Genomic DNA, 14,867 nt, shown 5'->3' with positions numbered 1-14,867 from the left:
TTTTTTTGTTGGTTGGTCTTCTCTCGCTTGTTCATAACATTGCAAACAGGTTTACCTTAAGTGATTTCCAGGTGCACTTTGTGTAATTTCTTTGTACTTTTCCTGTTCTTTCTTAAAATATGGAGAATCTGCAATTCTGTAACACCTCCAAGCAGTTTAGGTGCAGTTCTGTCTGTGCTTAATCTTGAAAGTGCCTGTACTGAAAGCAGATTGTCTAAACCCTGGTCTGAGGAACCCCTGAAGAGTAAAGCAACTTGATGAGCGTTGTAAAGGTCTGTCTCACGACAGGATACGTCTCATTACCTTTCACTCAGTGGGTGCTTTGGGAAGAGTTCCCCTTTCAGGGCAGATGTTGCTTACTGCTCTTTTTTGCCCCCTGATAGTGGGCAAGTAAGAGTCATTATCTTGCTGATGCAGAACTACCAGTGGTGTTCAATTGTCAGCCTAAAGTACTATAACCTGTATCTTCTTGGAGCTATCCTTGGAGACAAAGTCAAAGCTTAAATAATTAGAGTTTGGGCTTCAAGTCTTATTAAAAAATAAATCATTAATAGGCACATATATACCATGTTGATGTGGTGCTACAGAAAACTTAAAAGGTGAAAAATAGTCATTTTTCCAGCACTTAAGATACTTGCAGACTGTTGACCTATGAGGCTTAGGCAGATAAGAATGCATTGGCCAGTCTCATATTAGTAGGGTAACATTTTATTATCTGCATTTACACAAAGTCAGACCTATTGTCCACCTTCTGGCACTAGAAAATGATGATGCTTGCATCTCCACTTCATGTAATTTCTTAGCTTTCTGTGCGTTTCAGAGTCACCTTCAGCACTTTTCACCTCATTTCTCTTACTTTTTCAGTTGTATCAACAGAATGAAAGCTGATCTATTGGATTTTTTTATTTGAATTGTTTGTACCTTGTATCAAGAAGCATCTCTCTCTCCCTCTCATTCCCTCCCATTTCCCCCACCCCTCAGCAGCAGGAAGTGTGCCTGAAATTTACCTCTGAACAAAAATGTGTTTCCCAAATGTACTGTTGTTTGATTAAATAATGATTAAGGTATCTTAATGTGTGGTAGTCATCTAAATGTTTATAATTATTATTGTATGCCTTTTAAAATTTAATCACATGAAATACTTGGTTCTCTGATGAATTTAAAAGTATACTTCATTTTGGGTTTCTTCGGTTGTGGGGTGGTGGCTGTTGTTCTGCTTTAGTAAAACTGCAGTAGTGTAAACTGTTGGTTTTTTTTCCCCATTTAAAATCTCTGCATATACAGTTGGACCTCCATACACGTTGCATTTTCGAATTAAATACTATTCATCAGAACCAAACAACCTTCACGAGGAGTTTACGAGGTAGGAACTATGCATGGTTCAGTGAGTGACTGGCAGAAGGGTAAATAAGTTATCTAAAATACATGGGAGTCCTTTAAGGCAATGATTTGAACTTTCTGCAATGATTTGAACTTTCCTACTAAGAGTGGTCTTTTTTGTCTGACGTCCTACCTGTTTTCCTGCTATCTGAGAGATGTCTTCTTTTTTTTTTATTTGCTGCCAAAATGCATCTGAGGACCCCTCCAAGTATACTTAGCATGTAGAAGATGTAGTAGCAAGTCTGAAGTTAGTAAAGAAAAGCAGAATAAATGGCTTGAGTTGACTGGTTGGCTGGTTGAATCTCTTTAACCTTCCCACAAGTTCTCTGTGGTGCAGAAGATATATAAAGTCTAGATTGTGTAAAGACTTCTTAAAATACCTGGAGATTTTTTGTTTCAATCTGATGGGCTGTTTTCTAGGCTCTGAGAGCTATCACTTGCTGGGTTCATAGTATCCTGGGGTGATCTAGAGGATACTCTGAAAATTGGGAAAGGCACAGCTGGAGGAGAGGGTTTTGTAGCTAACTTCTTTCCGTCTTCTTTGTATGGTAATCTTCTATCTTAATGTTCCTTTATAATCTTTTATTCTTTTTTCTCACAATGGGAGCACTTTCTTTATCTCCTAATTTTCTTGGGAAAAATCACCATCATCCCAATCAGACTAAGATGTTTAAAGATTGTTGATTGTTTTAGTTCATGTGCCTGCGATCTTTATATGAAACCCAGATCTGCAGACCCATATTTACTGTCTCCTTTCCTATCTGCTCTGTCGACCATGTTTTTTTTTTTCACAGTCTAAGACAAGAAGATCAAAGAGCTAATCATCACCACCTTATTATGAGACTGCAATGGAGGACTTAATATCCATTATCAATTCAGTGGAGCAGTGTTAATCCAATAGAATGGTGTATTCGTATACGATACATAATTAACCTATAGTACTCCCTGCCAGTTACATAATTGAGTATAAGATCTTTGTTCAAAAACCAAGATGACTTTTGGGCTTCTCTAATGAGAAAATGCAGTTAAATTAGTAGGAATAATATGTATTTTCTGAAAATTGATATGTCTTTATATATCAGGGTACATCTGACAAGTATTAAATTTCCCCTGTGGTCAAATTATCCCATTACTGTCTACCACAAGGTTTCTTTCGTAATCCTCTGAAGCACATGATCCTAGTCTCTGTGAGATGTGAGTTTCTGAGCTATGTGATCACTGCTGTGATCAAGTAAGGCATTTCCTCTGGAAGTATTAACCTTTGCTGCTTTGTGATCTAATTATTGCTGAAAGTTGTAGAATTTCTGAAGACTATTTTAATTAGAACAGTACTTTAATTAGCTAAATTTTCAGTGCTATGATTTTTTTAAATTATAAATATGACAGAAAACCACAGTGAAACTGTGGAAGAAAAATGAAAATTAGTTGAAAAATGATTTTACTGTTCATTTATATTGGAAAAAAGTAATTTTGGGTGTTGCAGGTTTTTGGTTTTTTTTTTTTAAGTATCTTTATGTTTGTTGGATCATATTTTCCATGTACCACGTGGAGTAAAAAGTAAAGATTAACAAGTGTATACTCAGAATTGTTCCAAGCAGGAGTAAGAGGAAGAAGAAAAATGATCATTACCAGTAACCATGGCATGGCCTGGTTGGGGGGCGGGGTGGGGAGGGGAGAGGAGTTGTTGGAGATTCCTTGTGCAGGCTGGTTTTTGAGTACGCTCCAGTTCCTAGTGAAGCTGTAAACATCATGTTCTCATAATTAGCACAGTAATGGGGAGGTGTTGAAACCCTTCACCCACTCTGTCCTTTTCTGATTTAAAAACACAAGTGAAACCCAGTGCATTTTGGAAGACATCTGCTGCCACTTTTATGGGACCTTGATTAAGTTAAGGTAGAAAAACAACAGAGGAACATGTCTGTACATGTGTTTTGTGGAGAATTTTTAAGATATTTTGCTGATTTGAAATATCAACAATTGAGATGCAAATGCTTGTCCGTTTGCATGTAGAAAAGAAGCAAAAGTAAGCCATCCCCAGCAGCTGTACGGGCAAGTTGGCACTGAGAGAACTACTGCCCAGATTTTTACTGCAAAATTAGATGCGTTCATAGGATTGCGAATCATAAGGGAAAAAAATAAGAACAGGAAATATACTTGTCTATATTTAATCTATGCATGCACGTACCCAGGTTTGATCGGCAAGTCAGATATTAGCCTAGTATGTTGAATTAGAGATGTGACATGGAGCAAATGTGGATAAATCTCACTCTACTGTATATCAAGAAGTCTTTTTAATCTTCCTTTTCAGTTCTGTCGTCCTTTCTGATTCCAACTATGCATTTTTCATCATGTTCCCAGCACATCTCCTGTGATGCAAAGCGCATTGTCTTTCTAGCATTTTTTGTAAAGATAGGTTTGCATCTGGTCGGTTGACTGTCAGCAGTGCTTCATGCTCTCTGGATTCACTCATCATGGCAAGCCCCACCCCTCAGTTTCCAGAGCAGTGCAGAACCTGCTTGTGCCATCTTGTCCTGTACAGAGTTCTTGCATGGCCTGGAGCACTTCTGCATGCCTCATACCTCAGCTCTGAGAGGCTGTGAAACATGAAGCACGCCTAGAGCTGAAGATTAACAGGAGCTTAACATATGGCTGTTCGCAGGCTGTAAATACCTACTTGGCCATCTAATAAATAAATGTGTGGGCTCTGTGGAATTAAAGTTTCTCTTATTCAGAACTTTTCTAATATTTAAAGTGAAAATGCAGTCTGAACTTTTCCTTTTTCTCAGCTTGAACTTCTTACTTGTTCTGTATCTCTTACTGCCGAGGTAGCCCTGAAAGTCTCGCCCTTGTCCTATAGTTTAGTGCTTGTCTGAATTGGGCAAGACCTGGTTCAGGAAGATACCAGAGTATCGGTAACTTTTAGATTACTCTGTTGTGTGCTCAGAGTGGGGCAGAGTGCTTCATTGCTGCGTAAATAGAGTTGCTTTGGACAATGTACTGGGCGCACGCAGTAGGTGAAGAATGGTCCCTTCTTTCTGATTATAGTGAAAGTTAGGGGAACTTTGAAGGTGGTAAAGTGTATCTAAGTGACCCCGAAGACCCTTTTTGTTTAAGAGAAAGTTAATGAAAGTGTTGTGACTGTTAAGTGAGTTGGGATATTTTTCCAGACTTTGGTGCTAGAAAAACTACATTAGAATTACACTTTTGACTTTCTGTGTTTTTATTTGTCAGGTACCTGTTTGTATTACAGCTCCGACAAGACATTCTTTCAGGGAAGTAAGTACCTCTCTGCCCTTGCAGCTGTAGTTTAAAATATTTATCTCTTGGTGATCCTTTAGTTAATCTCTTAGTGATTTGAAATTTTTCTTAACTGTATGATCTTTCTCACTCTTCATGGTATTCTTGCACAGGTTGTAAACAAGGTGTGCAGTTCTCTATGCATTTCTTCCTTTAGAATACAGAAACATATGACATCATGACTATATTATTGAAAAATAAAATGAGTAAAAACCTTTTATGGATTGACCAGGTGACAGAAATATATAAAGAAAACAAAGCCTGTCCTGATTTCTGTGACTTTAGTTTGCCACATTTTTCAGTCTGACGGGTAACAAGAGGAAAAAAAGATAAAGTGCAACACTCCTTTTACAAGTGAAGTATTTTTTAAAAAAATTGTATGCTTACAGGCTCAGCCTGGCCAATAAATTCATATCTGATCTATATTGTTTTTAATTAAAAATAATAAAAACAACATGGTTGTCTTTTATTAGTTCAGGCTTGCCTTATGATTGATCATACAATGTGTTTCATACTGTTGAGAATGTAGTAAATGAGAGAATAATCATATGCAAGTAAAATTAATCTTAGATTATTTATATCACTAGTAGTTTGTGGTTTAAGTGATCTAGTGGAAGTTAATGTGTTCAGTTCATCTCTCAGAGTACCTTTTAGTAGCAAGAAGTCACTGAGAATAAAAATACATCATTTTTATAGCTTGCTTTTTTTTTTTAAGACTGAAATGCCCTTATGAAACGGCAGTTGAACTAGCAGCTCTGTGTCTTCAAGGTATGTAGTCTTTTCTAAGTGATTTGTCTTAACATATTTTAAAACATTCACCCATTTTTCTTTTCAATCTTCATTACTAATTAGTTTTCATTGACAATATATTGATGGCATTCCTTTACTTGAGGAGAACTTCAGGGAGATCTCTTTTGTGCATTCCTTCAGTTCATAACTTCTGAACTCTATTAGCCCAGGTTGGCACATCTGTCATGGGGAAGGAGTCTCAAAGTCATGAACAAAGATTTCATGGAAACTTGGTGAGCAGGGAGTTAAAAACCCAAATAGTTTCCTAGTGATGAAGAAACTGTGGTGTGTGCAGTGTTGTTACCTGTTCAGCTTGAAGAGCAGCTGGCCTGTCAGGTTACACTTCATGGTATGCTGGTCCTTGCTGGTGTAGACTTTAACATGGGCTTCCTATTACCTGACCAGTACTGAGAAGTCCTCTGCAGCATGTGGAACAGAAGGTGGTTATTAGCACACGGAAGAGAATGGCACATACTAAAGAAGGGAGAATATTATGAAAGGGTAACAACTAAAATTACTTCCGTATCAGGAGCAAGGGCTACAAGATTCTTTTCCTACAATAGTCAAACAAAACACATTTTTACAAATATTCATTCAATTTCTGGCCATTTGTTTTGCAGATAGAGAGGAAACTTCTCTAATGAGGCCCAAAGTTCATTTTTTCTAAAAGAAAATGTTGTGATCCAGATTATTCTAGGCTTATCAGCAGCAAAATGAATTGAAGTGAAAAATACTGTTCTTGTTCTGCTGGAGGCTGGCAATGACATATGGAGTTCTGAGACAGAGCCTCTTAGTTTCATACAGCAATGAGGATAACTCACTGGTTCTAGACGGACCTGATAGTTAAAACTGGGAATTCATTTCCAGACAGCAGCAGGTGTAAATCTTAAGGGAGTGGGTTATGACTTAGTTTCCATTTGCACCTGTCTGGGACAGCTCTGGTTATTAGTTGTGCAAAGAGCTACTGCGGGCAAACTCCGTATGTGTTTTTAAGATGGAGAAAATCTAGTGGTCCATATTTGATTCATTACTTCCATTTTGACAGATAAAAACAACGGTAACCTCACCCCTGGTCTAAGCAAGGAGAACCAAGCAAAAGTTGATGCCTCAACATTTTGGATAGTAATTAACACCTATGATTACTATGTAAATGTAACATAGCCATCCATCATCCATTTGTGGAATATAGTTATTTATAATGTCTCCAGTTAGGTATCAAAACTAATGCTTCTTGACACTGTTTGTGGGAACATACATAAATTGTGTTGGTGTTTTTATACTTTTCTACTGTTTGTTTTCCACTATTTCAACATCACTGCAATAGTTTTCTCTGAAATTATTTTAGCTATTGCAACAAATTTATTATCTCTGCTGGCATATGCTATAATTAGCATTTCTGTATAACATTTATTATGTTTTTATTGATGCTGGAAGCTTTTAATTAAGCAGAATAGCTTAAAGAAATGTCAAGTGATTATTCCATCCTCATAGGTTACCCTTACCCTTACTTCTCCTTAGTGTGGCTTTCTGTAAAGTGAGGAAAAAGCTAAAAAGCTATTTAGGAATAGGAGCTCTAAACTCTCTGAAAGAAAGGCCTTTTCTCTTTATGGGACAACTTTAAACTTCATTATGTTTTCTTCATAGATGAGATTGTTCTGTTATGTTAGTTCTTTCTTTGTTTCAAACAACTGTTTCATGGGCTGGTGTTTTGTATGAACCATCTTTAAATCATAAATTGTTTTGTTGCCTGTCCTGTGAAGGAATTCTCTAGAAGACAATGTCAATTTGGAATATGGTATAATTTGTAAAGCATATTCATACTCATATGCTTCACTTAATGGTTATCCATGTAGCGATTATAATCAAAGAAACTTGAATCATCATTGGTAGAATAAGTTTATAACTATCTCATTAGTCATGAATAGTTTTTCTGTTTAACCTCACATACTTTAGAAAGTACTAAATAAACTCCAAGGAAAGCATTTTCTCAGACCTCTAGTTTTCAATTTAAAATTGAAAGACCAGCATAAGACCTCTTCATAGGGTACTGCAAAGTTCTTTTTCTTTCTGTGCTAAAGAATCAGTGATGTATTTACAGATACACAAGTTCTTGCACTTTTCAAAAACTGCTAGAAAACTTCCTTTTGTAATGGCCCTTGGTTTGTGCAGTCATTTATTTAAGAACAGGGATAATGAATGTAAGCATGCGATGTAACCACCTTCCATACCACGCCCCCCCCCCCCAAAAAAAAAAAAAGCAGAGGAGGGGACATGCTAAAGCATGATATTCTGTCACAAAGCACCTCTCTCTGCTCTGTTTGTGTTCTGAAAAATAACTGTGTTGCTAAGCCTGGCATTCAAGGAACTTAATTCCTACAGGAAAGTCACTGAGAGCATCCTCATACTGACCCTGTGCTTCCCCCTTCTTCCTCTGCCCTTCCCCTCTGCAGGGAGCCGATGCAACTCTTTGAGTCTTAGAAATGCCCAACTTGGAAGGGGCCTCTGAGATCATCTGGTCCATCCCCTGTGATCATCATGGTAAAAGCAGGGCTGGACAAGGTTGTCTAGCACTTTTTCTAGCTGAACCTTAATAGTTTCAAGTGTTGGAGAATCCACCACATCCGTGGGGAGGCTATTCCAAAGATTGATTGTTCTCACAATAAAAGAGATGTCACTCTTACATCGAATTGGAATTTCCCCTGGTATATAACTTGTACCTGTTTCCCCTTGCCATTTCTATTTGGTTTCTTATAAAAAGGGAGTCCCTGTCTTCTTTGTAACTACTCTTTAAATACTGGAACATAGTGATAAGGTTTCCCATGAGCCTTCCTTTATCCAACTTGATCAAACCCAGTTCCCCCAGCCTTTGCTCATATTGGCAGGCCTTCTGGTTCTTTGATCATAGCCATTGTTCTTTGGACCTTCTCCAGCCTGTCCGCATCTTTTTTGTATAGTGGGGACCAAAATAGAGTGCAGTGTTCTAGATGTGGCCTGATAAATGCTGAGTAGAGTTCAGTAATCACTCCCTTATCTCTGCTGGTGATGCCTTTGCTAATGCAATCCAGGATCTTGTTGACTTTCTTTACGGTATCAGCATACTGTTCAGTCATTGAATTTATCATCCACCAGCACCTCCAGAGCCAGACAGGCTTTTACTAGCTAGTTTTTGTTCTTTTTTCCCCTTAACTCCTCCTTACTGATGTGTTTATTGTGGTTCCCCTCTTACATTCTGAAGACTGGACTGCCAATAATTCTTAGCAACAACTGCTAAGTAGGCTCCCAACTTAGATAAAACAGCAGCAGAGCAGAGGTATCTCTGTTGAAGACGTATATCTAAGAATACCGTAGATAACCATAGAAGAATACTGTTGAAGAGAAAAAAATTGTGCAAGACAGTCATTAACAGATTGCATTTTGAAAGTAACTTATTATGTTTTAATATGACCTGCTCGGTATTTTTGAAGGCTGAGAGTGAATTAATGATTTATGAATCTTGATTATGAATTTTTGCAACAGTTTGGTGTAAAACTGCCCTGAAGCAATAAAACTGTTTCCTACAAAGGCTTTCATTTACCTCTTTTTCTTTGTAGTTGTAACAGTAAAGAGACACTGATTTCCAAAGCTCTGGTTTGGAATCATGGCACATGTCAGGTGACATGGTATTGCTGAGCAGTGCATTTGCTGTTGATGTTTGTGTCTCTGACCAGAAGCAGTGACATTACAGCCTCTTTACATAGCTTACAGGTTCTAGGAGCAAAACTTATCTCAGCCGTAAGTTGTTTAGATGCTCAACACTTGCATCTCCTGCTGAGCTCCTAGAAAAAATTGTAGCAGTTCCTAAGTTAACAGAAAGTGATACTTCAATTATGTTGATGCTTCAGCATTTCTTTCCTTAAAAATAGCTTAATCTGAATATTACACCATCACGATGATTTAAAGCAAACAGACAAAAACTTTATCACTGATTTCTTGAGATTAGATATTATCTTACTGTTTGGACTCCTACAGAAATGTAACAAAGCAAGCTATAGAATGTCTTGGAATGAAAAGTATGACCTCATTACAGTGAGAAAGACTTCAAAGTAACCTCCTGTGAAATAGCAGTGTATTGATATTTTGATTTTAAGAGAAACTTAATTTCCTTTAAGTACTTCAAAATCCAGAGAAGTGGCTGCAGTTCTTAAATGTTAGAACACATTTTAATTTTTAAATGTTTTTTTTGTTTGTTTTTAATTTACAACTTCAGCAGAAGTATATTCTTGTACAACATACGACGATCTTTGTTTTTAACTTTCCAACTGATTAATTACAGCTGAACTGGGAGAGTGTGAACACCCAGAGCACACACCAGAACTTGTGTCTGAGTTCAGGTTTGCACCAAACCAGACTGAAGCAATGGAGTTCGACATCTTCCAGAAATGGAAAGAGTGCAGGTAGGGTACCTGTGTGGGAGTGGTGTCTAGCAATAGGTTGTTTTTCTTTCTTCCAAATTCGACTGTATCAATAAGTACTCCTTTAGCAAACATAAAACAGCAACTATGCTTGAGAGTTCAAACAGTATACTGGACAGAAACCTCCTCCATCCTTCTTAGCTGAATTCTCATGCTTACTGGCAATTGTAAACTTTTTAAAGTTTTAATCACTCTTGTTTATTTTCATTTGGAGGGAATAGGGTAAAAGCATAAGCTAACCTTGAAATTCCTTTAGTGTCACTGAGTGTTCAAAGACAAGGGGGTAGGGAAAAAATAATTTCTAAAACAGACAAAAAAATTGTACTGTAATCTAAAATAATTTTTATGTTCTTAGGGGAAAAAGCCCAGCACAGGCTGAACTGTGCTACTTGAACAAAGCCAAATGGCTAGAAATGTATGGTGTAGATATGCATGTAGTTAAGGTAAGATCCATGTTGTACTTTGTTTTATTAAGATGGGGTTGGAAAATTAAAGGGAGATGCTGTTTCAATCAAAGCAGTGTGAACTCTGGGAATGTCACTTAATTTAATATTACTGCCAGTTAACACAGACTTTTGATTGCCAGTTTAGTTACTGAGGAGAAAAAAAGAAGACAATAATACAAGCACTGACAGAAACACGAACGCCTTCCCTCCCTATTCCCTAGGCTTAACTTCAGTCTAGCATATCTTCTCCCCTCTTCCTAGCGTCAACTCCCCTGTTTTCCCTGCAGGTTATACTCAGTCCTTCCCAAGATGGGCCACAAGGTTGGGGTCATCTGCGTAACAGTTTCTTTATGCCGCTTCCTGGTCAGGCTATTCCAAAGAGTGCATCTCCAGCCAAGTCCCTTTCCACATGGCTTACCCAGTGTCCATGATTTTTTCCTTTTGTGTCTACTTCTCCTGGCAGTTACTGCTTGCTCTTAAACATGTGTGAGTGTTAAAGAGCTCCTTAGGTGTCATGTTTGAGCTCCTCAGGTATCAAAGCTGCCTGAGACAGCATATGGCCTCCTCCCACAAAAGGTGCTCTGCATCCCACGGCTGCCAGAACCCTCTGATTTATACCCACTGGGGATGCATATTCTTCTCCTCTGTAATATTAAAAAATGCAAACCTTATTGTATAGATTAATACCAATGGATTTTGATACAGTGTGTGTAAGATTTATACTACTAATTGCATATTGATTATTGATTCTGTGCTTGCTTGTAGGGAAGAGACGGTTGTGAATATGCTCTTGGACTGACACCAACAGGCATATTGATCTTCGAAGGAGCAAATAAAATAGGCTTATTCTTTTGGTAATCTGCTTTTCTTTTATATTCATTTCTGTTAAAATGCTGAAATCTTTCTCCTTTCCTGTGTTTTGTAATGCACATTGAACCTACAAGTTTAAAATAGATCCTAAGGTAAATTGTCTCAGTTAGAAGTACCACTGGCAAATGTAAAATATTTATTGAAATATCGCTACATTTCCAGGGAATCATAATAAAAATATAATTTCTGAGGTATTCTGGGATTGAAAATCCCTCATATATTTTGGGGAATTGTCCTAAAGTACAAAATGCAGTTTTTCCATTAATTTTCTGTTTGCTTCCTGTATGTTTAGGCCTAAAATCACAAAAATGGACTTCAAAAAGAGCAAACTAACACTAGTGGTTGTAGAAGATGATGAACAGGTAACTTTCTGCCCTTTCTTTGGCCTGATCCGACAAAGTGCAGAGTGTGTTTTGACTGATAAGAACACGAGGGAGGCTCAGCACACTGTTGGATCGGGCTGTATTTTTTGCCACGGACAGTAACTAATATCGTGCATGCCAACTTCCAAAGCTTTTGTTTCTGCATTCAGGGCAGAGAGCAAGAGCACACATTTGTTTTCCGGTTAGACAGTGCCAAAACGTGCAAACATTTGTGGAAGTGTGCAGTGGAGCATCATGCTTTCTTCAGACTGCGAGCGCCAACAAACAGTAAATCCAGTAGATCTGATTTCATAAGGCTGGGATCACGCTTCAGATTCAGGTATTTAGTGAAGTAACAGCAAGATATTTGTTTTACGGAGGAGCAGGTACAGCATTCAGCAAAAGACAGCACTTAACTTTATTTTTTGTATTCTAAGTGGACGGACAGAGTATCAAGCAACACATGGGACGAGATTACGCAGAACTAGCACATTTGAAAGACGGCCCAGCAAGCGATATCCTTCTCGAAGGCATTCGACATTTAAAGGCAAGTGTACATGTGGTCACAGAACTGTTCGTGCAGGTGTCAACCCACATGACATAAATGTCATTGCAACCATAAAATCTGTATCACAGTACAAACAGAAAAACACAACATTACAAATGTCTGAGGTCCTGACGGAATGTTTAAGTTCATGCAAAAAATTCATTTTAGATTATTTTGTCACACATCGCTGGGTCATTACTACTTTTCCTAGCAGTAGCCCACAAGCGTTGGGTTCTGTCCTAGCTCAGTCACTCTGCTTGTACTTCTACAGTAGACTCTGATTAAGTCTGTAGTCCACTTTCTGCATTCATCACAGTCTCGGATTTTCAGTTATTTCAACTGGCAGTTTTTCAGTGCTCTTTCTGAAAATACGGTGCGTGAGGAAAAATAAATAATACATCCCAGTTATGCTACTGGCTTCTTCATCATTTGTGTAGCCTGTCCAAAGCACAATCCAAGACTTTGTTGCTGAAGATTGCTCGATGCTTCCCCATATTCCTAGCTGGTAGCTTTTTTTTCACTGTAGTAACACACAGATTGTTACCAACTTCACGAATACTCTGATTTCTATAAGTTGCAAAATCGCTATGGAAAGTAGCTTTTGATTTCCAAAGGACTCAATGTTATTGACATAATTGCTATAGTAAATTGAGATAAGTGGTGCTCTGGTTGTGCAGAGCTCACTCTGCCCGAAGTCCTTCCTTCTGGCTGCTGGGGAAGAATACTCTTCTGCAGTCATCTTTGATAGATCTTGATTCTTGCAGAAACAAAGGGAAATTTATGTCTGCCTCATACTTTATGGTCTAATGGGATTGCTAGAATGTGCAGGACTGTGCTTGGATTCTGACATGTTTGTGCAAGTGTCTGTACAAGGATTCACTTAAGCTGTCGTGTAACATCCCGATGACGATAACTGTAAAATGACTGATGTTTCACATGTCTTATGGTGGTTTTTGTTGTTTGTTTTTTTAAGCAAACAATCCTGTGAAAGCAGCACAACTGTGGTAAGTGATTCTCCAAGTTCTCTCTACCTGTCAATAACTGTTGTAAGGCAGAAAGGATCCTGAAGAACATTTCTACATCAGAATTTGCTGATACTCATTCTCTGAAATCTGCCACCCCAGGTTTTCCTGAAGTGTATGAGACTTTAAGTGCTTTCATTTTTAAGGTTAAAAATGTTAAAGTAAAGCAAATTTCCTTCCTTGTCATTGCTGTTATGCTAATTCATCTAGCATTATTTGTTCCTGTTGCTGTGGTTTATATCTTGAATAAACTACTGATGTCCTTAAGTATATGTATTTTACTTCTCTGTAATACTTCCTTGAAGACTAGAACCCAGAGCTGTAGGAAATTGTGATGTGAATATTTTTATAAACAGGAATAACTTGGTAGTGCAAGTAAACTGTTTTGGCTATGCAACTGATTGAAACACAAGTAAGAATAATGGTTCCTCAGTTGCTCAGAATCCTTACTCTTGTAACTGAGTGATCTTAAGTAGACTTAGTAGGATTCCAACAGGAACAGATCTTCCATTGGACACTTACAGAATCAGACCTTTAATTTTTTAAGTACTATTGAAATGAGATTTTCTATGTACCTTTGGGTTTTGTCAGTATTGATTACATAAAAGCCTTTTTTTTTCTCTCTTAGTGCTAAAAATACTCCTGAAGTCCACAACTACCAGGTAAGCATAAATATTGTTGACGAAAGTATTTACTTTTAAAATTTTCTTACTTAGAGGCAAATAATTTTTCTGGTCTATAATTACAACAATTGCTTTGCTCCCTTTCCTTCCCCTGGAGTGGGTTCAGAAATTTGCAGCATTAGTTTGGGAGTTCAGGATAAAGTGAAGGGACTGTTTTATCTTGCTTCCCTTGTCTTCTTGGATGCTCTGCATGCTCAATACACTCAGTTTGCCATCCTCGTTTGCTTCCCTTCCTGTGAGATCACAGGTTAAAGAATATGGGACTGTGCATATGATGGAATCCTGGAGACTGTTTGTGAGCAACACTTTTGTGTGGAACAGCATCTCAAACTGGAGGAGCCCTCACAAGTTAAAAGTTGTGATTGTCTCCCCCATAACGACACTTAAGGAATTCATTGCTGGTCAAATGTTTGTGTTGGTTTTTTGTGTGTCTTGATGTTGTTTGTTTGTTTGTGGTTTTTCAAACAACCTCCTTTCTAAGCTTTGATGGAAAAACCTTACCCAGTTTTGATCTGCCGTAGTAATCCGTGCTACTGAGAAAGCAAGCCCATGCTTTCATTCAAACTGAGTGTGTGCATGAGAATGGAATGCTTGTTTTTATTAGAAGCGTCACCAGTAATTCTATCTTACTGTTTCTCTTCAAGACTTCATGGTTATGAGAGAGAAATGCTGTCACCAAAGATAAGTGACCTTCTGAAGGCATCTACTGTAATAACCTTTCTCACTCTCCACCTTTGATTAAAACTGAGTATTCTGATGTGTTTTCTATGAGAAGAACTGGATGTGCCAGGTTGTTGCTCAATCAGAAAAGCGATTTTCTTTGCATTTGTCCATGAGTATGTCCTAATAAGCAAACTCATCATTAAGAGGTCTCGTGTGCTAAATGGCATGGAAGAAGGTCTGAAACAGTCGATTTTCTAGGGCTCACAGGTAGCGTGTTCCTCATGGCTCCAGAAGAAACAGGAAATTGAAATTACTAAGGAGTTTTTATATGATTTTATTTAACCAGGTTTAATGTTT

General features: G+C 37.9%; 1 protein-coding gene across 6 annotated transcripts in view; it reads left to right on the top strand.

Moving 5' to 3' along the window:
* EPB41L4B (erythrocyte membrane protein band 4.1 like 4B) overlaps positions 1-14,867 on the top strand; it is a 167,225-nt gene that overhangs the window by 65,721 nt on the left and 86,637 nt on the right. For all 6 annotated transcript variants that reach the window (XM_021385831.1, XM_021385833.1, XM_021385832.1 and 3 more), the window contains exons 4-14: positions 1,285-1,363; positions 4,612-4,656; positions 5,393-5,445; positions 9,779-9,899; positions 10,273-10,360; positions 11,129-11,217; positions 11,526-11,595; positions 11,766-11,935; positions 12,033-12,142; positions 13,116-13,146; positions 13,793-13,826. In XM_021385831.1, the coding sequence (XP_021241506.1) occupies positions 1,285-1,363; positions 4,612-4,656; positions 5,393-5,445; positions 9,779-9,899; positions 10,273-10,360; positions 11,129-11,217; positions 11,526-11,595; positions 11,766-11,935; positions 12,033-12,142; positions 13,116-13,146; positions 13,793-13,826 (890 nt within the window). The remainder of the gene's footprint in view (positions 1-1,284; positions 1,364-4,611; positions 4,657-5,392; positions 5,446-9,778; positions 9,900-10,272; positions 10,361-11,128; positions 11,218-11,525; positions 11,596-11,765; positions 11,936-12,032; positions 12,143-13,115; positions 13,147-13,792; positions 13,827-14,867) is intronic.

Source organism: Numida meleagris, chromosome 2 (assembly GCF_002078875.1).
Source record: "Numida meleagris isolate 19003 breed g44 Domestic line chromosome 2, NumMel1.0, whole genome shotgun sequence".
Lineage (NCBI taxonomy): Eukaryota > Metazoa > Chordata > Aves > Galliformes > Numididae > Numida > Numida meleagris.
This window is presented reverse-complemented; position numbering and strand designations above follow the sequence as displayed.